At 35.5% G+C, this 25,501-nt stretch overlaps 1 protein-coding gene across 11 annotated transcripts in view; it reads right to left on the reverse strand.

Annotated features, from left to right (window-relative positions):
• Nucleotides 1-2,955: 2,955 nt before the first annotated feature.
• CEP170 (centrosomal protein 170) overlaps nucleotides 2,956-25,501 on the reverse strand; it is a 95,946-nt gene continuing 73,400 nt past the window's right edge. For 3 of the 11 annotated variants that reach the window (XM_019005897.2, XM_019005901.2, XM_019005898.1), the window contains 8 exons: nucleotides 22,312-22,362; nucleotides 20,438-20,672; nucleotides 15,725-15,902; nucleotides 14,140-14,307; nucleotides 13,767-13,855; nucleotides 9,107-9,200; nucleotides 6,258-6,309; nucleotides 2,956-5,323 (listed from right to left, as the gene is read on the reverse strand). In XM_019005897.2, the coding sequence (XP_018861442.1) occupies nucleotides 5,037-5,323; nucleotides 6,258-6,309; nucleotides 9,107-9,200; nucleotides 13,767-13,855; nucleotides 14,140-14,307; nucleotides 15,725-15,902; nucleotides 20,438-20,672; nucleotides 22,312-22,362 (1,154 nt within the window). In that variant the 3' untranslated portion in view covers nucleotides 2,956-5,036. The remainder of the gene's footprint in view (nucleotides 5,324-6,257; nucleotides 6,310-9,106; nucleotides 9,201-13,766; nucleotides 13,856-14,139; nucleotides 14,308-15,724; nucleotides 15,903-20,437; nucleotides 20,673-22,311; nucleotides 22,363-25,501) is intronic. The other 8 variants (XM_015620648.3, XM_019005900.2, XM_019005899.2 and 5 more) reach the window with 8 other exon arrangements.

The raw sequence follows: 25,501 nt of genomic DNA on the forward strand, positions 1-25,501 counted from the left end.
TCATCTCTGTCATTTGATTTCTTTCAAAAGCTCTTTCTATACTTTTGCTTAACTTTCTGCACTTCACTGAGTATCCTAATCCAGTAATGTCTGCTGAGAATATGGTATCCTGCCTGATCATTTATGAATCAGTTTCTATACTGGGAAATACCATTTATGACATTTTCTTCAATAATTTTATTAAGGTATTTTCTAAATAATTTTAAAACCTCCTGAATTATCTGCAGTCATTTCCCTCGTCTCTCAACAAAATCAGTCATGGATAACCCAAACCACAACTTCCACATCTGGTTTCTTTCCTCTATGAATTCTTCTCAACTTATAAATCACAGAAGTGATGCTGAAAATGAAATGTGAAGTCACCTGGTAAGTTTAAGTTTTTATATAATTTTTGTTCTTTGTGCTTGGTTTCATACAAGTCCATGTCTCCATACAGAATCTCATGTTGCCCATTTTTGTTTAAAACATTAATTAATTAATTTTAATAATACCATTTTCTCTCAAGATCACAGTTTGGTTCAAAGATAATTAATTCTGCTTCTAAGCTGTTTTTTATTAAAAAAAAAATAAAAAATATATAAACCTTTAGATACAATTTAATAATTTTATCTATTCCATAGTAGCAGAGAGCCCCATGAACTCATGTATTCATCTTTAGAAATAGATCTAAAAATGCTAGTCCTAAGGAACTGATAGACAAGAGCAGTAAACTTTGCAAGGACATGGTAATTGGTAAGTGGAAATGTAGGGTCTACCCTTGAAATGAAAAAATCTCTATATTCCCTCATTCCACCCCTAAGGCCTTAGTGTCTGAATATTTTTGGCAAGTATTACTTGAAAATGTTTCCCTATACTGCCCTAACAGTATTCAATAACTACAAACACCTGTTTTAATACAGCCTCCCCATAGAGTACATTTTCTAACACCCTCTCATTTTAAGAGCTCTTCCCAGACATGAGGCAAGAATTGTCTCAAAAAATAGTAACTGCTCGTGAAGCTGTCAGCAAGATAAGATGAGCACTGGTTTTAATTTTCACTGTTAACTGTGCTCTCATTGGAACACATAAAGATCTTTGACAGCAAACTTACAGTTCTCTTATCCTGCTTTAAAGTGTTTTCAGGGAAGCATTATCCCACTTGTTTGCTAAATGCATTTTTCCTCCCCCAATATGTGACTAGTGAGAAAAGAATCTGAAAAGGAAATGCCTTGTTCCCCAACCAGTGCTCTGTTGGCTGTCACTAGCAGGGACACCACTGGCTAAAGCTAAGGCTTACAAAGATGAAAACATAAATTGTTTTTACAAGATTACTGAGCTAGTGCAGCTGGAAATGCTCTTCAGCATTAGGCAGCCGTCCTTCGACAATATTGCCAAGAGAGACATTGTCAGATGTATTTAATATTTGGAAATCATGGCTGAACTACCAGGATTGTAACCCTGTCAGCATTTACAGATTCAGCTCTATTTGAAGTCAGAGGTGTTATTCTTACACTTTAAATATTCACCAAGATGAAGCTAAGCAACCTGTATGGTGAGCAGCCATGTTTCTTCTTTGTAATTCTCTTCAGATACAAAAGACTTGGTGGTATAAAATCTCCTTGGAAGGCAGTGAGTAGCCTCCTTTTACTGTATGCACCATGTCATCGACACTTCACGCATTCCTACTGCATGAAGGAACACAGTTGCTTTTCATGTCTGCAAGCCAGAGCAGTAACTGTACATGTTTTCTATTCTTAAAATCTTCCCAGTTCAAATTACAAAGGCCTTCCAAAAGGCCTGGAAGTCAGTTTTTGGTATGATGCAGCATTCTCTTCTGAGATTGCTGTACCAGTTGGAGCCATCGATACTGATCAGAAAAGGCTAGAATTTTGCTTTCCCTGTGTCTTGGTGTGTCAGCACCACTTGGTGGTGTCTAAAGGGAGCACATGCCTGATGCCATCTGTCTGGATTTCCTAAATACTTCTGAATAAAACCCTGCATAACCTTGGCTCCAAGTAGAGTGGTCTTACAAAAATCTGTTTGGGAAGAGTTACACTTTTGCTTAAACATCAGGGAGTCTGCACATGAGAATACAAGCCCAGAAGTGCATTCCCTTATCCTCTGCAAAGACAGAGAGATGCTGGCAACAAGTGAGGAAATGGTAGCAGATATTGAAGCTGGGGACATGAAGAAGTCCTGTGCAACTGGAAAGCCTTGTAACTTTCTCACCATTTTGACTGTCCTAAACTGGCATCTCTGTAGAACAGTAAAAATCCCCTGCCCCTGCAGAGCTGCGTGCTAATGAGTATTACTGTGTGCCACTAGCACTGTCTTAATGCCAGCAGGCCGGGATATAAAGGAAAAATACATACACAGAAGCAAGATCAGAGTGGCTGATGCTGAGTCACGGTAAAGCTCAGCAACATTGAAATGTTGTCAACCTGGGAAGAAATTCTTGGAGTTTTTACTAAATTCAAGGTTTTGTTCCTGCATGAAGCCAGCTAAGAAAAGGTAATTTTGCAGGAAATGCATGCATAGAGTCAAACCTGGGAGAGAAGGATAAAAGGCACCAGTCTGGAGCCAAATCAGCATGTTCAGTTAAGTTTTCCTGTATGTGAAGCAGAGGGAAAACAGTCTGATAACCATCTACTGTTGCAGCTGGCAGGTGCATTAAAACTCACTTTCATTCTACAAAGGGCAACAGAGCCACTGTTTGGTGACTAGCATACTGGATTATTTTTGCCTCTAGCTTTGCTCACAGAATCAATTGAAGTATGGGAAAAAACCTGAATACGGGAAAACAACTAATATGGTCAGCACAGAATAAAATGATGCAGTGATGGCAAAAACAGAACTTTTTCTTGGAGAGAAGATATTTATGAAAAATGTAATTTCCTATCTCAGTATAGGCAAGTTAGTCTGCAGAAAGATTGTGTGAACTTCCCAGCTCTCAATTACATATTCACACATTTGTAAAGTTCCAGAAACACTTTATTTAAAAATGGAGTTGTAAATGCATATAACAAAATAACATACATAATAAATGTAACAAAAATAAATAAAGAGAACATGTCCATACAAAATAATAACATAGTAATGCAAAATGCTTATTTCACAACATAAAGGTAAAAACGCCTGAAATAACACAAACAGAATCTCGTATGAAGAGCCTGCACCTTTAATCCTTCCTAGCCGTTTCCTACCTTCCACTTGAATCTGCACAAAAATTATGTTCCCAAGAATTAAACAAAAGAAGGAATTATGGAGATGGTTTGGTACACTCAGTTTTCCACACCTAGCTCTAGTTTCCATTTATTTTTGCCCTTCTGCACCTTCAAAAAGTTTTCCTGTAGCCTCTGTAAACTAGTGTCATTCAGGCTCCCACAGTTAGCTGGAGTAGAGCATATTGAGTCATACATAAAGACTGTTTGCTTTTAAATTTTTTTTAAAGAAAATATGAAATCCATTATACAACAGATTAGTGGTTTTGTTTTTACATCTCTACAAAAAAAGTTTTTGCATCTTTATTAACTGGTCCAACTTTTACTGATTTCTGAAAGCCTGTACAATTCAAAAGCGTACAGAAAGTAGGTTTTTTAAAAACAAATCTCATATAGAATTATTGCTGAAATATTAAAGACCATTTCATAAAAGCTGCAAAACTGTATCTTTAACCTTAATATATAGAGAGTGATGCAAACATAAGAAAATTCCAGTCTATTAGTTACATTTAACAGAAAAAAACATTCCTCCAAATTACAGTGTTCTGGAAATACGAAGTAATTTACTTTAATTTTTTTTATTATTTCCAAATGTTAAGTTACTGGGACAACTGATAAAGAAAATAGGCTTATATAGGAAACTTTAAATAGACTTGCTTTTCAGTGGTATAAGCAAAATGTCCATGTTAGCAGTCGTCCAGAATCCTTTTTAAATATGTAAGACAGGGACAGCATTACTAGCAAGACTACAGGAAAATATACAGAAGCAAATAAAATCATTTGCTTGGGAGTGCATCTATCAATCAAGCAAATCATGACAACTCTATTTCCAAGTTCCCTAAAGAAAATTTTACATCTCATGATCATTCCAAATAAACAGTAATTTCTTCTGTAAGATTATGCTGCATTTGGATTGGTGAGAGCCCATTTGCCTCAATATGGTTTAATATGTCCCACATTGCTATATGCTCAAATTTGTTTCCTAGTTAGTTTCAACAAAGATTTGGACAGAAATGAGATATGAAATACTTCTACTTTCATTAACATCAAAAAGACTTTTGAAGATCAAAAAGTGCCGAATAATCTTTTCAGGAAGTGGATTAAAACACTGTAATGATAATACAAGGACAGTATTATCAGTTTTCTATGTACACCAAAACACTGCTTGCTGTTCAACAATATTGGTATGTTCACCTACCACTCCCAGCAAACCTTAGTGCAAACATAATATGTGAACTTATTTGTAAACCCCAAGACAATTTACGCAGCAACAAAGTTACATAATCCACAGAACTGTTTGAGATTTTCCAGTACATGAGAATGAATGCTTTCTGAAATCTATCTTACTTTTGCAGTAACATGTCATTGTAGTCAAAGATAGTGCTTCCTATATAAATCATCTAATTCAGAATCAAACGTAACTGTCCAACAGATCTGTACTGGCTTTAGAGGAGGAAGTCTGTTCATCAGAGCAGCTTGGCAAAGAGATTTGGGGCTTTCAGTAAATGTTAGACTGCTTGCATGGCTTTTAAAAAGAAATAAATCTATTAAGGGAAAACTGCTGATATAATAACTCTTTTGCAAAGCACACAACCACAAAGGGCAAACCTGCCACAATCTGCTTTCCTACACTGGTATCTATGCATATCTTTATGATTTGAAAAGGATTTGTGTGACAATCAAAGCATCACAATTAAAGAAAACTGTTTAATAAAACAACAGCTGCTTGACCAAGCCTTTTTTTTTTTTATATATAATTATAAAAACAAACATTATAAGTTTTCCTTGATTTCTAAACATTCCACATGAAAGGTTTTTGTATCAAACACTGAGATGTCACTCACGAAGGGTGGCATCTTCTTCTTCCCCATCTGGGTTAAACCTATTGAAATGTATGCTGAAATCTGCCTCGGATTCAGCATTTTCCAATTCAGCTGCCACAGGGCCAGTGGCAGGACGTGCAGCCCGAGCCTCGGGCTGGCAGTTTGGCTGCGCTGGTGGGCGAGGGCCCTGGGAAACAGGGCTGGACTTCGGCTTCGGCTGAGCTGGTAAGATGGGGCTAGCAAATCCCAAGTTGCTCAGAGCATCCAGGGTACCGTCAGGGTCAATCATGGCATTAATTGCTAAGCAGTCAAGAAGAGATGAGAAGGATAGAGAAGAAGCCATAAAAAATACAATTTTCTGTTACTATAAAAATATGGAAATCCTTATCTCACGCTTTTATTTTTATGATGACAGATAAGTTTTTATGTATGCGGCCCACGACAAAGAAATGATGTATCCAACATCAATGTAAACTGATACATTTATTTAAAAGCAGTTACATATATTAAAACTTTAGATGAAATGAAACTGCACAAACTAAACACAAACTGATGTGTGGACAGGAAACAGAGATGATAAACCATCAACAATTAGGTTATAGCGACTGAACGATGGTTTTAATTCAAGTGGCTTTCCCCCCTGATGTTACCATTATATTATGCTTTGTTCCACCCCACCCCCAGAAAATAGCCATACTTTCTGATTCTATGATTGAATAAAATTTGTATAAAAGAGCAGTCATTTATCCACACAGTGAGGGCTAACTGAAGTACCTAGTACCATTTCAATTTATTATACTATTAACATATTTGTCACATTTAACAGAACTGGTCTTTTTTTATTTCCAGAATTGTACTAACACTTATTAATTTGTCTCTAAAGGTGGTTAATAACTCCCAAAACATTCTTTAGAAAAAATTATTTGCTCTTGGACTAAAATTTGAATACTAAAAATAAAAAATATAGGAAAATTATAATTAACATAATGACGATAAGCATGGACCACTAATCCCATATAAAAATATATGATCACTCTTCTGCTTTTTAAAAAAAAGCCATGTTTGTTTATCAAGTGTATCAGCAGTTTATATGATAATAATGTATGTAATTAATACTGTGAATATATTTCAGTAAATCACAGTAACTTTCTTTCAGGTTATATATACACACATAGAGATGTCTATTAAAAAGACTGAAGCAAGCAACCACAGAAAAGTGAAAAAAGATCTGTACCTTGCAGCTGCTTCTCAACTCGTTTCAGTTCCTGTAAAATTGATGATATTTCCTAGAAAAGAAACAACCATGTGTCATTATCATAGAATCAGAAGAGGTTGGAAGAGATCCTTAAGCTTCAAGTCCAGCTATCCACCCAGCACTGCCACTGTAACTCTTACATCACTAAACCATGCACCACCAAGTGCCTGATACAGATGCCTCGAAAACACCTCCAGGGATGGTGACTCCACCACCCCCCTGGGCAATCTGTTCCCATACCTGACCACTCTAACAGTAAAAAATATTTTCCTAATGTCTAATCTGAATCTTCTCTATCCCAGCTTAAGGCCATGATGGAAAAATAAAGGGTATTTCCAGTATGGAAAAAGAGATTTAAACTACCTCTCAGAAATTAATAATCCCGCTCCCAATCCTGTCCAATTGCATTATGCTATTTGGATTGTCCCTCCTGGCATCACGAACATCCCTGCTGGTGGTGGCCCAGCCAGTGCTGGAGGCTGGAGAGCCACGTCCCATTCAGAAACCCAGAGCCCTCTGCACCTCTGCATGCGCCTGCTACCATCCCCATGACCTCATTCTGACCCTTGCTCATCTGCCTGTGCCACCTCTGCTCAAGCACAGACCTACAGACACCACAGCTCTGCAGAGATCAGGCAAAGTAACAGCAGACCTTGAAAGGGAAGTTACAGGATGAACTCAGTATTCAATGGAACAGAGTAATTTATAAGGTTGTGGAGATGTGAGTCAGACAGGGAGATGACTGCATCAGGGTTCTGTCTGTACCCATTGGCCCTGTGCCCATGAGCCCCTGCACAGCATCCCAGTGCTGGGGCCTCAACACTCCTCTGCCTTACAGATTTTTCTTCACTGTGCTGCACTGCTTGCTAGCACAGCCACAGCCAGAGCAACAGCAATGCACTCTTAAACATAGTAATCATTAAATGTAGCACATACTAAGCTGCAGGATCACAGAATATCCTGAGCTGGAAGGGACCCACAAGGATCATCAAGTCAAACTCCTGGCCCTCCACAGGACGCCCCAAGAATGTGACTGAGAGCATTTTCCAAAGGGTTCATGAACTCTGGCAGGCTTGGTGCTATGACTACTTCCTTGAGTAATTTCCCTGGTTACAGAATTAGCGTATTTATATTAGTACAAATATGTAAATCCTACAATTGAAGGATCCTACATGGAAGAATACTGTTAAACCAGCTGCTGAGAAGAGCTATCAGTGGTATTAGACAGCTGAGAATTTTCAAAGGCATTGATTTCAGAAAACTATTAATCCATTTCAGAAAGCTGTTTTGTACCAAGTAGTGTGATTTTCATGGGTGGCAAAGAGATTGATTATCTTTACAAAGTCATTATCTTTAAGCAGACTTCATGTCTGAGCTGGACATAAATGTTCCAAGGACAAAACAAACATCACTTAGAACTGTCCTCTCTTAAGTTTCCGTGTTCTGTGGTAAAAAAAGGCACTGCATTTGAACAACACATTGCTCTGAAAATGAAGCAGAAACTTGAAAATCAATGAATAGACAAAAAACCCCTGAACAACCCATAAACTTTGATGTAGTGTGAGATGGTTTAATAGACTGAAAAAATTCAGTAAAATGGTGAACTTAGGAATAAATATACAACTAACCTTTTTCTTTTTTAAAGAGTGCCTTAAACCCCCATATTTAAGGTATTTAGAATAGAAAACACTAAATTTGGATCTTATTCTGGACAGAGATAAGAGAAACTCGTTAAATTATGATATTTATAAAATTAAAACCTTCCATGAGGAACTTGCTTAATTAAATTTTTGAAAAACTTAGCAAAAACTAACAGCAAATCTATTAAATTATAATATCAGTTTATCATACTGAAGATTGCTCTTGATAAAGTCATCATTCTGCAAAAATTACAGGCCAAGTCTTTTATACTTCCAGGAAAAATCAATCTGGAGGAGTTTATTAACTGATGATCAGCTAACAGAGAAGTTCTAGCCTGTTCAATGCCAGAGGAAATGTATTCACATTTGAGCAGTTTTCTCTCCCACAAAAAAACCCTGCCTCTGTAAACAGATATTTTTTAACAGCACAGTCTGCAGATGGATAATGTAGATTGGCTCTGCCTGCTGTCTCATGCGAGGATGTTTTTTAAACCCTATGCTCTGTGTTCAGAAGCAGAGAAGTGTACTGAGACATAATGTATGGTCTGTCCCCTCACACTGTCACACTGTCTGGTCTTGAAATGGCCTGAATTAGGCCATAAACTATAGCTGATTTATGTAATTAGGCTATTACATAAAACAGCTGGAGTTCTAGTGGACAATGTTACCACCTCCAGACAAAACCAACAGGATTTTCACTCAGAAGTCCTTTTATCACAGTAGATAAAATATGGATAATATGGATTATTTTCATCTCGTGCATTAAAACACAATTTCTCTATTAATAATCAGTATTAATTGTGTTAAGTATTAAATATTAAGTATTAATGATTTGTAGGTAAAGTAGTTTTTAGATTGTGAAACAAGTTCATTCAAAAGCAATCTAACATTCAAACTAATGGTTGTTACCTTTTGTTAAACAAACATACTGATGGTCTATGTATAGTTTGAATCCCTTTTACTGCATTCTTTATCTGAAAATTTCCCCATAACAATTACTTGTTTCTTAATGAGACAGTAAGTCTTAATAATTATTGAAGATTAGGTTTATTCTTGAAACACAGTGTCTAAATAAGGGCTTTTAAGGATTTTTGCCCTTATGTCACTGCAAATGACACATTCCTCTACTGATTATATAGCCATGAGATAAGCAGCATAATCAGTCCCAGAAAAGGTAACTATTCATACCATGCTTGATGTTTTCACAATTGGAACTTCACTTTCAGCTCGTAACTTGTTTTCGATTTCTTCCCAATTTCTGTCTTTGTCCTTAAATAATATCCTAGAAGAAAGGAATCCAACAGTATGTTTAAAATAGAAAAAAAAAATTCTATTTCTATTTGATTTCTATTTCTATTTTATTTTCACAAAATAAACTGAAATATTAAATAATATAATAGAAGAAAACAGCTTAAGGAGTACTTAATGAAAATAAAATATAAAATACTGAAACCTGACAGAATCTAACCATACAGTTTAAATTTCCAGGGAAGCATACAGGCTTTCAGCAAAATCATTATTATTGACATTAAAATGGTAGTTCTGTAGAGAAATACTTGTTTATGGTGTATATACAGACACAGCTGGTTCTTTCCTCCAGCACTGACACATTTTTTTTAAAGCCAGCTATTTTACTGTAGTGAGAAAGTTCCCCATTAATTCTGCATTTTGCAATAATAGCAAAACATAAGATAAAGGAATTAAACTTTTACATATTAATAAAAAATGAAACACTTCAGGAAATTTAAAATTGCATTTCCTAGAAAAAGTTTTCATTGGAAGTCTCCATATGTACATATATGTACATTTTATATATATATCTGTATGTTCTAGCAGAATGAGTATCACTCATATTGAATGCTTAAAGAAGTCACCTCTAATTGTACAACCCCAAAGCATACTGGGAGATTCCCATTTTTTATGTTTTACTTCCATACTTGATAAAATTTTTGTTTTCACTGCCATATAATAAACATAATTTAAACTTTCTCCATTGGCACAAATGGAAAAGGGGAAAAAAAAAAAAGCGCAACGTGCACATATTTAAGGTCTGTGAAGATACAGAGGAGTCCAAATCCACTCGTTCTCTTACTGGTATTTCAGAGTTAAAAGTTCAAAAGTAGTTGCAATAAAACTGCTAAGCAAACAAACCACACAATTTCAAATAATGGTCAAAGAGCAGTATATTTAAAAGAAGCTATTACTGTAACTAGGTCTCTGAGGAAGTAATTTTAAAGTTGGAAGTTCATGATACAGTGAATGTCACAAAGACTAAGATTTGGAAGAAAGCTGTGAGCTTTTCACCTTTCTTCAGTTATGTATATCCCATGAGGAATTTCATTCTCCATTATTATTCTGTCAAGAATATCTAATTTTGCAAAATATGAGCCCTGACTTATTTTATCAGTACACAGATGTCTGTAGACAACTCATCCAGAAGCTGCTTTAACTCTTCTGTCTTTGAGGTCTTCACCCCTGCTGCTTTGGAATGTATTTATGTCAGAGGTTTCACTGTGAGGAAGTGCTGCTTTGATGATATAATGTCATGGGATGGAGGCAAGTGACCACTTCTGCCAGACTTGGGTGTATTCATGTACAAAGCATACAAGGAGTAAACATTAATACATACATTTTCTTAGGTAAGGAATAAATAAATTAAAAGTAATCAGAACTGCAGTGAAGAAAGCATGAAACATGTTATGGCCTTAATTAGGGTCATCATCTTTTGAAAACATTCATCATCAGAAGTCTGGCTAATTTTTCTTATGTTCTGGAAGGGAGTGAAAAAGCTTGCAAAGCCATGCAACCTGGATACCAGAAATTTCAAATACAATGGAAAATTTAGTATTTGCTTGTCATTGAGAAGTTCAAATACACATTAAAAAAAAAAAAATAAAGCAGAGATAATGAAGTCCTTTAAGGGATCATAATTTTTTAAAAAAGCAACTTCTGGAAATATTCAGTATACAGGCAATCTTATGCAGCTATACTTTAATATAATAGCATTTCTATCAGCTTTCAAATCAGCAGGTACATAGAAAATAAGGCTTTATTTAGCAGTAAACAGCACTAGCAAATAAAAAAAAAGCTATTGTGATATTGTGTGATTTTTCATTTACCTTCTTGCCATGTTCTGTTAAAATAATTCTATCCTGATGTGTGTGATTAGTGCCTTTGCTTCTGTATGTGGTATTTTTAGAGATAATGTTCTTACTTCTCTTTTAAAATTAAAAAGGTTCTCATTTCATTGGTCACTTTATTAAAAAATAATGGAACAAAATGAAAACATTAATTAGAAATTTTGAAACTGTTATAATTTAAACTAAAAAGTGGACGGCCAATTTGTTTTTACTGTAAACCAAGGAAGCCTATTTCCTTTCTTTCTTCATCTTTCTGAACACTTCATTTAGCTATTTTTAGTTTCCTGGGGGGGTCATCATCTCTGTCTTCTTTGCTCTTCCTCTTACTAAGCATACTTTTCAAGTTAAGAGAATATATTTATAAATTCCTGTTGCCTTCTTCTTTTGCTTTTCCCTACTTTCTGAGGCAAACCCTGCTTGATTATGCTCAATCCCCATTTTTCTTTGGGTGCACTTTGCAGGATGCACAGCAAAGGGCAGAGACCAATAGGCAGTACCTCCACTTTCGTGACTGCTTTGACAAGATCTTGCCTGACTGAAGAAGCTCTTGCCTGCCAACGTGAGACAAGCCAATGACAATGCACTCACATTGCAGAGCACTGATAAAACTGATCTCACCACAAAACCTACTTATCTTTTCCCTTGGCTACCTCTGAAAACTCCTGTAAACTCATTATAACATGTAAAAGCACAAACATAGGCTAGGTAGAGAATGGATGGAGAGCAGCCCTGGAGAGAAGGGGCTGGGACTGCTGGTGGATGAGAGGCTGGACATGACCCAGCAATATGCAGTCACAGCCCAAAAACCCAATTCTATCCTAAGCTGCATCAAACAGAGTGGCCAGCAGGGCAAGGGAGGGGATTCTGCCCCTCCACTCTGCTTTGGTGAGACCCCACCTGCAGTGCTGCATCCAGCCCTGGAATTCACAAGGTAAGAAGGATATGGACCTATTGGAGTGAGTCCAGAGAAGGGCCAAGAGGGCTGGGCCGAAATTTTAACTGGCTTAATTCCAAAAAGAGGAATAGCAGCACACCAGTTGGCTGAACTCATGCATTTCAAAACAAAGCTAACATAAAGATCTGTAATAGGTACTAGCTGCCTTATATACTCCCTAAAAAAAATATTAAAACTAGTGCTGTTTTTCTGGTTCAAAATATTAATGAAATTATGAACAACATGGTACTCTAACCCATTCTGAGGAAAAGAAAGTTTTGAATGCAGCCCTGGGAAATATGCTAAATAGTTCCTTATTAATGGAAGTTTACTGCATTTTTATAGAAAAAACAATTCCCCTTTCTTTAAATATGTATAAAATATAAAATAAGTATGTATAAATACAAGGCATGCTTGTATTTGTATCATACATTATCACATTATTATTACATTCATTAGTAGCTGACTTGCCTTTTAAGATCAACGAATTAATCAGAAATGTGTAAGACTTGAATTTAACGTTACCTGTTAATCACCAGTAAAAACAACACAGAAAAATCCTTAGAACAGGATAACAAAAATGAGTTACAGGCTTCTAAAGGATTGATTCTTCACTTGGTGATACTCTTCCTACTAGAAATAGCAGGACTAGAAATGGAAGCTAACCTACAGTTTTAACCAATTCATATAGATTACTCTTTTTTGTCTTGCTTTCTATGATCAAGTCTTTTTTGGTATTCTCATACCAAAAAAGAGAATACAATCTCCAGCTATGTTAGTATTTTGCTGCTTTTACTGGTTACATCACCCTATACTGACATAAATTTTTGTTGTTTCATCTGTCACTCAACTAATATTCCAGTATCTGACACTTCTTAAACAAACCAATCAATTACAGACCTAATATTGTCTCACACTCAGAAAATTATGCATGAAGTTCAGCCAAAAGACCTCCTTTTAATGTTCTCTATTTTTAAGTTATTAACTGCACAGAGACATGAAAAAGAACATATGAAATATACAATCCTGAACTTTGTATTAAGAATTTTCTTTTATTCTCGTCAACCAAAGTGGTCGCCAACTGGTTGTACACTCACATATTCCAGTTAAATGAGTAGTATCAGTAGAGCAACATGCTACCATTTTTGGCATGTCTACACTTTCTCTTAGCTACTATGACATCTTATGAAGAAATCTAACTATTTAAGCAGGAATTTTCAATTAAAAATGACAGGTGGCTGCATCTGTTGTTTTAGAAGTCAATAGGGATCACATTGTCTCCAGAGCAAGCTGTTCTTCTGAAGCATTTACTGAAATAGCTCTCCTCTGTCCCATTTGTTTTTTCTTCCTAAAATGCAAAATCCCTGCACCATCTTGGAAAACCTACAGGGCCCAATTTTACAACGAATGTTATGATGTTCAACAACACTTTATCTTTTAAGGAAGGGAGTTTTATAAGGCTTGCACAGAGGTTGTGTAGATTTTGCACAGTATTGCATATGTTGGAACAGCTCCTCTGCTGAATGTTGTTCTGTCCATGTAAACTTCCCAGATATTCCTCTTCATACAAAGTGACATAAACAGAAGTAAATGGAAAAAGTATTCATTCCAAATCCTTCTGAATGCTAAAAATGCCATAGGTAACAGTGCTTTTTTAAAAGACAAGATTATACTACGTACATTTCCTCTGTGACTATCATACATATCTTTTTTACTGCTGGGAATGTTGATGGGAACAGACATTTTCAGCAATAACAGCAATTTAACAACCCACCTGATTTTGCCAGCTGTTTTGTCTATGGATTGTCTTATCTTGCGAGAAAACTGGAAGACTGAGGACAACAGCAAACTGTCCCCCATAACCTGCAATAAGTTTTTAATAAAAAAGGATATTATTAGTTTAATAGTAAGAAGTCCATATATTTTGGTATCTTTAACTATGAAAAAAAATCTTACTTATGTTTTAATTATTATCATATATAATGATATTTGAACATTTTGCCAATAAAATAATACATAATTTTTCCCAATATTAATGCCACCTGCTAGAGTTAGAGAAAGGATATTGTCTAGAATATTAAGTGGGGAGGTCATTGTAAAAGCTTAAAATTGACACATTCTTAGAGAGAATCCTGTTGTGTGCTCACTTCATCTCTGCTCCAAGTCCTTCTGCGGGTAATTGTTGGGGGATCGAGAGCCTCTGTCAGCTGAGGTCTGGCATCACTAGGCCGACCATTCCCTTCCGGGGGTTTCGCATGCACTATTGGAGGGATTTTTCTAAAATTGAGACTTTCATCAAATACTCGGTCCACCAACTGCAGGATAAAAGAAAAATGAAGTTCATGAAATCTACTGGACACATCCAAAAATCAGATTACTGGGGTTTTTTCTCCTGAAACAGTTTATAAGATGCCTATCAAATAATAATCATTCTGATGTCTTTTATAATATAAAATGATGCATCTTTTATGTAAGAATATCTTGTACAAATGAACAAGATTTGTGGTTTTTTAAAAAATATTAGACATACATGAAAACTTAGACTAACCCACTGAAATTCTGCTTATGGGAAAGTAACATAATAGCTACCTATAAACTGGTACAGAATAATCTATTCCTTTGATTAATGGAACATATTTGTGGAATTAAGAAGAGTACTCTGAGATTTAGGGTTTTTTTCCACATTAGTCATAGTGCTACAGAAAGACCTGTATTACCTAAAGGAGGTACTGCCACCTGCAGTATGTACACAATGCACCGTATTTTTTGAAGAATAATTATTTAGTAATAAAAAAATTTGGAGTGATCTAATTGGATCTGAGAAAAAGAGCATTTTACTTCTTTGAAGTTTAGCTACAATCTATGAAAATTAAACCCAAAATCTATGTGAGTGCATTTATAATTTTTCTATGTACCCAGCTCACAGATTTCTTATTGCTGTTTATATCTTTTTTTCCACAGAAAAAGACAGTATTAAACTAACAACAGTAAACTAGTGTATTAACCAAAATTTATGCACACAAAATGAATAAAACACATTTTGAAAAGAATATTATGAAGAAAAAAATGCATTAAACATTTACAACACAGTATTATGGTGAATTGTAACATGGTAGAAAATGATGATTTAAATTCAGATTAACATGTTTACCAGCATTAGACCTGTGATGGTTACTAGAACACGTTAGTCAATATATTTATAGAACAACACATCCAGAGGTAGGCAAAGAAAATAAGAATTATTAGAAGCATAAAGCAAACTTATTTCAAGGCAGTTTTTGACAATGTTACTAAGAAAGAAAATCTAAAGTTAACTGATGGTACCTAAGTATTTCAGTGATCAAAAGATGAAAGTTTATGTCACCTGTGAAAAGAGGGACTTTTTTGTTTTTAATAGCTAAGCAAAGAGTTAAATGCATACATTTAGTTGTGCATACACACTAGTATCTTTAAATGCACTTAGATACCATCCAACAGTATCTAAGGCTACAGAAAAGAGGGAAACAAATAACTATCTTGTCCTATGCTTCGTGGAAAAAAAGAGACAGACAGATAGTATGCATCCTTTTGACAAGCTGTGTTCACAAAATAATTTCTGGGTTGCTTGTGGAAATGCAAAGGAACTTCAAATCAAAAAAAGCAATGTAGAGATCATGCATATGGGTTGAGTGGAAGTAACTAAAAAGGCTATGCAAAATGCTAAAAGCAAAAGAAATAAAGAAAAGGAAGAACCTTATGCATTTCTCCATGAAGATCTCCTACCTCTTCTCTAGTGTCTATGGCAGAGCCAGGGGTGGTGGCAGCAGTGCTTACTGTGGTACTGGGGGCAGTGCCTGATGAAGTCACTGAATCTATCTCTCCTGCTACATCGTTGATTTCCCGTGCGATGAGAGCCAGATCTTGACTGATCCTAGTAATAAAGAGAGTGTTACATTCTCCCCTACAAATACTTTTGGGCCAATAGAGCCCAATCTGCAGCCTTTGAGGCTGTAAGTTCTAGTTTCTGGTAACCGTGCTATGAAAACATGCATGCCTTTCTAAACAGAAAGATAATCTGTAGAACCATAAGAGCAAATTTTGACTGAAGCTTTTAATAGCATGCCTTTCTAGAGGATGAAGGTGGAAGGTGATCTCGAAAGACAGAGTATCCTTGTTTTCCCCCTAGGATTCAGACAGATGCATGCAATATGCAGTATCTCTGACAGAGAGGATGCATAGGAAATATGCTGAAAATACTGCACAGATGAGCTGTGTAACGTGGCAGTAAATCCAAAATGTTCAGAAAACATTTAATTTGTACCTTAGTTTGCCTACTTGAAAAAAACATTCTCAGAACTTTTGATTTTCAGGCAGCTGAGCACCTCGTTCAGATCAAGCTGCTTATGGGTCTGAAATTCCAGACCAATACCCTAAATCCTCAAATGTAATCAAGACAAGTTTATCAGCCACAAAAATAGAATATACCTTTAAAAACCTGGATATGATAGTGTTACAAAAATACAGCTGAATTCTCAGCCAAAGATTCTTTCTTTTCTTCTGATTCAAGGCATCAAAAAACCAGCTTTGCTCTGGCTTGCTTTGCTAGTGCTACTCCTCCCCAGGACATCCCAAAAGAAAAAAAAAACAAACCCACAAAGCAAAAGCTAAAAGCCCTTAATAACTATGGCACCCTGAATCTCCAGCTTGGATCACAGAGTTGATCAGAGCAGACTGCCAAGTGATCCCTTTTTTCACACTTCTGCCTGACAGCGCTGAAGGCACAGAAGCTGACAGTGCTACTTCTGCGCCACCGAGGACTCAGTGACACGCAAGACCTGCCAATCAAGTGGAAAGTGGTGCACAGCCACATGACAGTGACACACCCTGGGCTTCACACAGATTGTGTTCAAGGTGAGCTTCCTTCTGCTTTTAATTTTCACTTTGTCTTCAAGTCAAAAACAATGGACACCACTGGCCTAGAGATAGCTTAAGACTATGTGAACAGAATTTCAACTAGAAAGGCAAAACACAGCTAGAGAAATTTCCAGCCAAATTCCAACACTGGATTTTGTGGCTAAGCATCAGCAATCTACAATGAAGTGCAACTTTGAGCAGCTTAGATACACATAAAATTGGAAGAAGGCTGTTGACAAATATGTGGCAACTTAGACATGCCATTAAAAGTCCAATAGTCTTAGTAGTAGGGATATTAAAACAGCTACTTCCTTTGTTTCATACAATCATCTAACTTTTTCCTTAAATAGAGAAGTTGCTACTATTCACATTTGATTTTCTGGGACAAATTCTGGTATTTAATGAGTAGTTGTGAAGAAAATAAAACCAAGAGATTTCAATTATCAGCAAATTTTCCAGAAGAGAAACGTCATTAAACACCATAATCAAAAGTAGCATCAATTAACAAAGCCTTAACTCTTCACAGAAATCAGCAATGCTTCAATATTACACAAACACTTCATGTGAGTTCTTACCAAGAAATCAAAACTGCATAAAGTGCCAGATCTCTATATAAAAATTAATTCCAGTAAATCCCGGAAGTATGAGAATAAACAACTCTTAACATCGATGGCAAGGAATTTGGTAGATAATTCCCACAGTCAAGTATCAGTCATGTGAACAGAATGTGGAATCATTTTCTATGTGACAGTAAGCTATAGTCCAGTACTCACTTACATTTCTGTATAGAAACAATATACAGCACTAAACAAGAAGCATTGTGAAAAAGAAGATTAGAAACCAGCTTTGAGCTGAGCCTAACTTATGAAGTTTTAAAGCAGTTCTACATTAACTTTCAGAAACAGAAATTTCTGCTTAAGTATAAGGAGCATGCTTTGTGTAATCAGGGACAAGAGACTTAGGCTTTAGTTGCACACTCTTTACTCTGCTAGAACTTGTGGGCTGCCTTGCAGATCTCTACTGCTTCCAGCATCAGACCTAGCAGTCATACAAGGCAAATCAATTCACAGAGGCAAAACTAAGAAATATAAAATTTCCTAAATCCCTCAATCCACTCCAGGAAATACTTTACTAGATTCACTTAGTGAATACTTTAGATTCACTCAGTGAGCAGGCTCAGACAGCTATACAGGGAACACTCAGTTCCCAACACATAAGTAAAGGTGAGAACACAGGGCTTGGGATGGAGAGAGCATGACCTAGAGTCCCAAAAGCCTGGAACTCTAGTTCTTATTTACCTGTAGTCAAAGAATGCCCCCATTGCTAGAATAATCCACAAGGTAACAGGAATACTTCTAAGATATCTGTAATAGTGCTGAACTACTGGATTGCTAAAAACATTTTTATGCTTAATCTACTATGTAACACTTCATATACTGAGTCAGTGGATTTTGTAACAATACTTTAACATCCTTAAATAAAATATACATTAAGCTCCCATTATTCCGAGGGTGTGAATTCCCTCCATATCAAAGTGGTCTTAAATCAAATTCAGTTATTCCAGAAATTTTCTCTAAACACCTCTTTCAAATTTTCAATTTTATTAATATCTGTAAAACATGAAGTCTGTGAAAAGTGCAAACTGGGTCAGTCATGGAGGACCAGTAAGAACACAGTATGTATGATGGTTACACAGACAAAATGTTTGCCTCTACACTACTTTCTGCTACACAGGAATATTATGAAAGGTTAACAACAACAATAAAAATAAATAAACTAATTTTAATGAGAGCATATAACCATCTACTAATTTTTTAAAAACTCTAAATGGAGTTGAAGGGACCCTGTACATAGAGGCTGGACTGATGTCTGGGATGGAAAAAATACCAAACAGGGTAGGCAATAGTAGAGCCTATAGTTAGCAAAGAAATAAGCAGAGACAAAAAGTACCTTATAGAGGACAGAAGTCAAAATTAAAGCCAGGGGAGCAAAAATGTGAATCACTACAAAGATATGGATACACAGAAAAGGTGAACTAGTGACCTACAGCAAGTACTCTCAGCAGATGCTAAAACTGGTACTGGAAGCAGTGACAACAGACGACAGTAACCTGGAATTTCTCAGATGCTAAATGCTACTTTTTTTTTTACCTTACATAAGCTCATTTAATGCAGGTTGTGTGGAATTTCTAGAGAAAGCTAAAAATTTGGAAATACTTATTTGAGCCTCTCAGCATTTCCACTGAAAATAAAGCTGAAGAGGTAGGATAAGTACACAGTCTTTAAAACAAATTTTAAATCCAACACATCAATTTAGGAAAGGTAAGAATCCCAAGGGAAGAGAAAAACCTGCAAACTTAAGCATCAAATTAGTTTAGACTGAATCATCAATTACTTCCAGTGTCAATCTCTCCTAGGTGAGCAAAACATACCAAAAAGTTTCACTGAAGTAGAGGTTCAGCAGTACTATTTATCAGGAGGAACTAATATGCTATGGCTATCAATTATTTTTCCCATATAAACAACACAATCCTTTCTATAACCATTTCTAACTTTAGACTTCAGAAAAGAAAGGGATGTTCAAAGAAGATGATTTTGAAAACTTTATTTCATTATTTGTCCAGATACTATGAGACTCCCTTAGGTATCTTCTGTGTGCCTCTCAGGCCTCTACACCTTCCCTTTCCACAGATCACACTAGAAAAACAAATGTTGAAAAATATTACCAAGATCAGGAAACAAAAAAAAATTAGTCACACTAAGCAAAACACTTTCACAGTACTAAGAAAATACTCCTATTAAACACGCTATTAAAATGAATCTGAAAACATATTTATTGTTTAGGCTTCCCAATTAAGTTCTGTGGAGATCTTTGGAACCTGAACATTGACATCTAAGTATTAAATAATATTTACATGCTTGTGGCAAGCTCTCTGAAGTTTTCACTGCCTGGGTGTTGCATGGAATAACTGGTTACCAGAATGTGCAACAAACTTTTCCTTGGTTCACTTGAAGCAGAATGGTATCAGCAATAACAGAGGTAGTGATATACTAATCTCACGGACTTGGAGAAAAAAAATTACTTTTTGGTGAATAGGCATGACTTAAATCAGAAAGTACCTAACATAAAATAATGTCTTGATAAATTAAAAATTAAAATGAGAACATGGTCTCTAGCATTCCAAAGCTTACTTTTTTCTCTCTGTCACCTGTGATTCATCTCAAATTTGATCTCAAATTTGATCTCAATATGTAAAGGTAGCACAAAATCACATAAATTTCAGCCTCAGGAATTCCCAGTAATGCAACTGAAAGTTCATGTTCTAGGATCTGGCTGTCATAAAATTTTTCACTAAAAAGAGATGTGCTGGTGATGTGAGTGTTCTGTCTACCAATCTCTCTTAAGATTTTTAAGTTACTCATTTAGTTAGTGAAGGAAAGCAGTAAGTAGTGATACAGAAAATCCATCAGCTCTCTCTGTCCTCCATGTGCACCTGTACAAGTGGTTGGGTACAATGCTGTGCTACTTTAGGGTCACTCCTTTCAAACCAACCTTGCTATCTCTTCCCGGTGGGCAGTCCAGTCACGAATGTAGTCTTCCTGCTCCTTTATCCTGTGCTTGAATGTGTTGCTGCTTTGAGCTGCTGTCCCAGCGCTCTGCAGTCGCGTGGTTTTCAGGGCTGGAGAGGTACGTAGACGGGTATGTTTAGGGGAATTACGGTTTGATCCGAATTCATCTTCTGAGGTGGAAGCATAATCTGTAGGAAAGCGCCTCCATCTTGCACTTACTAAATTAGTTTAATTATTGAAAAAGAATTATTATGGCATCTTTAATAAGAAAAAACAGCATTATTTCAATAACATCACAAAAAAACCACAGCTATTCATTATCCATCCCCAGGTACCTCACAAAAGTTTTATTTACTACATCTTAAAAAGAAAGCTACAGAATTTGTGTTAAATTAAAAATATTGATTAATAAAAACATAAAACTAATGCTCTTTGTACAGTGATGAGTGAAGTAAGATGTAAAAGCCAGTGATTGTACATGAGCTCAAACAAATTGCATTACAAAACAAGGGCCCAATTCATTAACATTTAAGTATATAGTCAGATTGCACTTTTTCTGCAGTTTTTTTCCCCCAAATTACATTCAAGGTTTATTGGTACACAGAAAAAAAAAAGAGCTATGAAGGAAGGATGGAGCTGGCACCAAGCCTGGAATGCATGCTTACAACATAAGGAAAGCATAAAACTCCTAGATGATGCAAAGGCCTTTTCCAACCTTAATGATTCTATGATTATGTGTTTAATAAAGAAAAAGAGTTTGTAAAATTAATATTGTGTCATGAAAATCTGCAGCACATCCATAAGAGAAGCAGCCTCAGAGAAAGAAGTACATATTCTGACATGCAGCACATAAAGAATTATACAGCCATGTTGCTGAGGACAGCCTGAAGTACAGGAGAACTGAAATTAAGTAGGAGGCTCCTGTCCCTTACGAATTACTGAAGTTTAGAAAATGGATTTCAGATGTGCTGTCCTCAAACACTTCCATCAGAAGAGATGCCAACAAGTGTAAAGAAATCCCCATCACCACAAACTGCTGAATTGTTGCAGGGGATTGAATACCCCAAATTCATTTAGATCCATGAGGCTATGTCAATACTGCAGAAAATGAAATAAGTGTGTGACCACCTATTGGTGATTGACAAATAATAGACTCGAATGATGTAAATTGCTTGTTAGTATTAAAAAATGCAAGAATTAATAATGATTTCTCCTGATACATTAAAAAAACTCCAACATTACAAATGAAGTATACATCAATATGAATTTAAGACAAATAATGGAAGTAATTTTTGCATAATGCAAGGATTATGGTATGTAGAATATGATACTGGTATATAAGCTTGCATCCCTTCCCTCATAAATAATAAAATTTCAATTGCTGAAAACAAAAATATCCTTGTGTAATTTTTTCAGATTTAAATGTGAATTTTAAATTATGTCCATTCTACTTTTTTTTTTTAATTATTTTTCTAAATTTATTGTAGAAAGTAGCAATGTCTTCCCAATAATTTTCTGTTCTCTTTCTGAGTTTTCAAACTTGTTTGATCTTAGGGAAGTAAAACGTGAGCAGAAAAAGTACATTTTCCCACAAACAGCATGCAACCAATGTGTGACCAAAGTCCAAAGAGATTTATGAGTTGGGCCCACAATTTTTCATCCATTTTTGTTTAAATTCTTTGTCCCAGTTAAAATTATCTTTTTCCAAATAATTGTAAAATGTATCTTAAAATCTCTCAAGTGAGATAGTTCAGCAACTCAGCACTGTACAATGAGCATATGTAATAATATATTTAAAAACTAAAAATTGAATGAGAAGTGAAATATCAGAAACAGATTTGATTTCTAGTACTCTACCACTGTAAGTTTCAACATCATGGTCTGGGTCTGGGAGAAGCTTGGATTTCTCTGTGTACAAAATAGTGTTTTGTCATGTTAATTATATTTAAAACATTCAGATTAGAAGCATTTGCTTAAATAAAATATATTGATGAGATTAGTCTTACGTCCTCTTTTCCACACACACATTTTTAGGAAAAGATTATACTTTCAATCAAAAATACTGAATTTCGTAAAGGCTTAAACATTTCAGAGATACTAACTGAAATGACATTAATAACAATCATTTATAACATTACATAGTATCATAAAACCCCTATTTTTTAAGACCATTAAATTTTAAGGCCTTGAAATGTTGGGGTGTTACGTATTATCAATATGTAGCTTTTTAAGATGAGGACAAAGTTACTGTAGGCCTAGCAGTAAAAGCCTCCAAGTTGTGTAATTCATGACAAGCATATCCAAGCATGTATCCCAGTTTGGTAGCTATACATTTGCATATATATGCTTTTTATACTATCTTTAAATTATGCAGGCCCAAAATGACATTGTAGTTCATATACTTTCATATACATTTCTGAAAGCTGTTGTGCAGTTGCTTATCTCAGACACCAAAGACTGTGAATATCAGTACCTCTAATAGAAAATCCTCCAAAACCCTGGCTGGCAAATTTGGTGATTTGGACAACACACTCTCACTTCAAAGATCTGAGAATAAATTTAATTGAATATATTCCCTAAAAAAAACTTTCTAATCTCATTGAGCACTGACTTCTCAAGTTGCATCATTTCCAATCTCCTACTACTAAAATTTAAGTGCTTTTTTCTCCACTATCAATTTCTTTTCCACCACAGTTACTTCAACAGATTTGATCAACCTATCTGCCAGCTACTTGTAATGACAGCTAGGTCAGCAAGCCAGCAGAGCTGCAAAACACAACTGGCTGCTCAGGGTTTCTGTTCTGACTCAATACTTAATTTTACAGTTACAGCTTAGCACTCTCGCATGAGGTCTGATACTGCCATTTGTTTTTCCAATATACAGCTCCTTCTGTATCATCACCTTCAATTTTCCTCCTTTGCTGTGAAAATAGGTCTTTGGTCTCCTCTGTTTTTATTGATCACAGTCTACTGTTTGATGATACAGTGCCTTGATCAGAGCTTTCACTTCTTGTGCTAAAGTTACTAATTCTGCTTCATGTGTCTTCACAGTGTTGTCAAGTTATCAAGCCTCCTACCACAGAATCACCTGAATGCTGACCGTTCTCATCCAAGATGTTCCATTTATCTGTTTGCCCTTTCATATAAAAGTAAGCAATACTTCACTGCATCAAGGATTAGAAATGATTCTTGAAATTACACACTTGCGGCTAGCTCTGTCATTTTTAACCCTGTCATCCACATGAAATACAAGACAATGAAAAAATTCCAGAAACTGCATCTTATTCTTGCTCTTTTTTTACAGGTATATATGTCTGAACATTGATTTGGGAAGTGCAGAAATAACTTTCTCTTTGTAGGCTGCCAATGTTTACTGATCTACAATGCGGTATTGTTAACTACCTCTGATGAGATAACCCATGGAACATATTTAACATTTTGAGAACAGCTTGTAATCCAGTAAAGGAAACAAAACCCCAAACCCAATGCTGGTAATAATCATTCATTTTCCAGTCTTTCTATGTCCAGGGAGTGAAGAAAATCCATTCCTGTTATACCTTGATTAAATGTGCCTGAAGTAAAACACATTCAAACAGTTGAGGCACTTGAGTCAAGGACTTCATTAGTACTTTCCAAAAGTGCTAAAATTAATTGAACTGTTGAATATTCCAGAAAGAAAATTAAATCAAGGAATTAAAAGTGGCCTGTATGTAGCAGGAGATGATTTATACAAATACTCCTATATACACTAGAAGATTACACTACTTTCAAAGCAATTCAGATTTTCCTAAAGTATGATCTAAATAAATCAGTAAAAAAATTATACAGTAATGTTACTGATACAGAAAAATTCAGAACTCTAAATGCTAAACAGTAGTAATATTTTTTATTTATACGGTAACAAGACTTAATTGGTTTATTCAGCAATGATTTTGTTTTGAAAGTATCTGACTGCTTCATTAAGTGCTTTCAGATTCTGGCCTTTACATTGATAGGCTTCTCCACTGAATATATTAACTGAAAAAGTTTTGTAAGACAGAAACTATTACTAGCGTAGATTTTTCTAACTATGGTGTTTTTAAATTACCTAGATTATTATGCTGGGGTACCCATGAACAGATGGCATCTTTTCTCTCTTGCAAACTGTTTTATACAAGCTACAGTAAGCTTTGACTGTGTGACACAGGGAAATAAACATTAGCAAAGACAACCAGTGATAGACTAATAGAGTAAGAACAGAAAGATACACTCACTTCCCTTAACAGAAGCAACAAACCACTTCAATGCAGCAACCTGGAAATAGTTTAAGAAGCCTGCAATACTTCACATGGACACAAAACTCAAAAATCATATAGAGTTTTGTGAGAAACAAAAGTGGTGAAGTGACAACATCTGGGTTTTACCTTTTCAAAAATCAGCATTATCATAACGTGAACTAGTATTCACTAATAAACATATGTAAGTCTTAACTGACACTTCCCTTCCCTAGTGTTGCCACCTTTCAGGCTGCATCTTCAATTCAAAATTTTGATTGAAATTGAAAACATGCTGCTCTTCCAATTATATCTTACAAGGAAAGACAGAATTTTTATCTGAAGTGTCATCTGTTTTGTACCTTTGTAGACACCTCTCATAATATCAAACAGAATTAACCCTCCAGTTCAGCAAACACCTCATTTGTACCTCAGCAGAAATTTCTATTAGGCTAATGCTGAGAATCCTGACATGGTCCATTTATGATATAAAAGCAACAGAAGGACAGCAGGAGCATGGGAAATTAAGTATCACAGTGGATTACATCAAGTCTAAAAAGGATGTAGCAAAATTTCAGTGCACTACAACACTGGAAGATATTAATTTTATTCTGAGCCTATGGATTGACTGCAATATGGTAAAGCTACTAGCATGACAATTCTAAAAGGAAGCAGACATTTATTTTAGATACTCATTTCACAAGGAAGTTCACTTTTTTATAATTATCATGTTTTATTTTGATAGATTTAATATTGCTGTTGAAAAACCCTACCAGCTTTCACACTGCTTGCAC

This window comes from Parus major, chromosome 3, assembly GCF_001522545.3.
Source record: "Parus major isolate Abel chromosome 3, Parus_major1.1, whole genome shotgun sequence".
Classification (NCBI taxonomy): Eukaryota; Metazoa; Chordata; class Aves; order Passeriformes; family Paridae; genus Parus; species Parus major.